At 68.9% G+C, this 1,874-nt stretch overlaps 1 protein-coding gene across 1 annotated transcript; it reads right to left on the bottom strand.

Annotated features, from left to right (window-relative positions):
* Positions 1-138: 138 nt before the first annotated feature.
* LOC114072654 (leukocyte antigen CD37-like) lies at positions 139-1,762 on the bottom strand (the record flags this gene model as incomplete). The annotated part of the gene is made up of 7 exons (XM_027910526.1): positions 1,651-1,762; positions 1,285-1,357; positions 1,085-1,209; positions 784-858; positions 567-671; positions 306-491; positions 139-222 (listed from the first exon to the last, which is right to left on the bottom strand). Coding segments are annotated over exons 1-7 (714 nt in total), but the record flags the coding sequence as incomplete, so codon positions are not given.
* Between the last annotated feature and the right edge of the window lie 112 nt (positions 1,763-1,874).

The raw sequence follows: 1,874 nt of genomic DNA, 5'->3' as shown, positions 1-1,874 counted from the left end.
CCACGGCCAACCTGAAACCCTCCTGAACCCCCTCGGACCCACGGGTCACCCCCAGTCCACCCATGCCATGGCCCTGCAGTCCCCAGGCTACCCCCCAGCTCAGCCCTACCACCCCCTGCCCCGGGGCAGCCCCCTTACCTCCCCCAGGCCAATGCCCAGGCACACCCCCATGACGGTGATCAGGTTTGCGGCCAGCCAGTCCCGGACGCCTGCGGCGCAGCCCTGTAGGAGGGGGGTGACAATCGGGGGTCACCTGGAGCCCCCCTACCCAGATCTCCAGGACCCTGTGAGCCCCCCCAGCTCACCTTGGGGAAGATGTCACTGGGGGCAGTTACGAGGCAGCGGCCATGGGGCAGCACCCGTGGGGTCCTGTGGGTGCTGTTGGGGGCCTTGAGGCAGGAACAGGCGACAGTCTCGGCCCCGTCCGTGTCCCCAGAGGGTCCGTCGTGGTGCTCCCAGTCCTGGCGCCCATTCCAGCCGCAGCAGCCGAGCTGGGGGGAGGCAGGGGGTCAGTGGGGTGGCTGCGGCATGCCTGTGGGGATGGGGGGGCTCTGTGGGGGTCTCACCTGCTGCTGGACAGCATCCCAGCTCTCGTGGGGATCGCCAGGCGGTCCCTGAGCTGGGTACTCTTGGATCAGCTTCTGCACGTAGGTGGCCACCTTGGTGGCCAGCTGCGTGGGGTGAGTGGAGGGTGAGCACAGCGTCCCACAGAACTGCCCTGCCCCCCAGGTCCCCCCACCCCAATCCCCTCTCCCCCAGCCCCAGGGTCCCCCCAGTACTCACAGCAACGCGCTGCGTGTAGACAATGACGCCCACCGTGATCTGGGCAACGAAGAGCAGCAGCAGAACCCCAAAGTACTTCAGGGACAAACGCAGGAGGTGGGGGGGTCAGCCAGGACCCCCCCAGCCCCCCTTCTTGGCACTGGGGGAGCGCAGAGGGGTCCCCCCCAGCTCCCCCACCGCGAGCACAGGATGTGGTGGGAGCACGTGGCCCGCGGTCGCTCCAGGAAGTTGCAGCACAGCTCCCCCAGCCCCCCCCAGTTCTGCAGCCCCCCTCAGGACCCCCCTGGCCCCCCCAACTTACCAGCATGAGCAGGACCTTGACCTCCTTGAGGGCCCCCAGGCAGCCCAGGAACCCCAGCAGCATCGTGACAATGCCGACCCCAGAGAAGCCGTAGGACCAGACCCTCAGACTGACCAGTGGTGACCCTGGGGGACACGTGGGGGGTCAGGGTACCCCTTCCCCCCCAGCTCAGGGTGCCCCACGGTGCGAGGGTCCCTTACCCAGCATGGCGGCGAAGCTCTGCCGGTCGAAGAGGACCCAGAGGCCGAAGGCGAGGAGGAGGGTGCCCAGGGCCTGGGGGATCGAGGGGGGGCACCCAGTCTGGGTCAGCAAATTGGGGACCCCCCAGTGCCCTCAAGCACCAGGAGATTGTTGGCCCCCCAAGGCATAGCTGGGCCCCCTCCCCAGGTCTCCCCTATACCCCCATGTCCCCTTAGTCCCAGGTGCCCCCCAGCACCTTGTCCCCCATCTCCCCCCGTCCCCTCAGCTCCACACCCTCCCATCTGTCCCCTGTCCCTCACTCTCCCACCCCCCAAGTCCCTCCCCAGCCCCGTGTGCCCCCAGCCCCCCACTGTGACTCCACTCACGAAGAAGAAGAGGTTGAGGAAGAAGAGAAAGTACTTGGCACAGCCGAGGCAGCCTTTGGGGTTCATGTCTGCGCGAGGGTGGTCACAGCCGCACGCACGGAGCCGGTGCCCACCCGAGACCTGACCCCCGCACACCCCCGCGGGCGGCCCCGCCCGTCCCCGCGGCCTCGGGCCCCGCAGGAAGCGCCGGGGGCGGTGGAAGAGCCGCGGGGGTGTCGCGAGTG

Source organism: Empidonax traillii, unplaced genomic scaffold (assembly GCF_003031625.1).
Source record: "Empidonax traillii isolate 1590-97213 ecotype Southwest subspecies unplaced genomic scaffold, ASM303162v1 scaffold3671:size36572, whole genome shotgun sequence".
In the NCBI taxonomy this organism is placed as follows: domain Eukaryota; kingdom Metazoa; phylum Chordata; class Aves; order Passeriformes; family Tyrannidae; genus Empidonax; species Empidonax traillii.
Note: the sequence above shows the minus strand (reverse complement) of the source record. Positions and strands in the feature narration are given on the sequence as shown.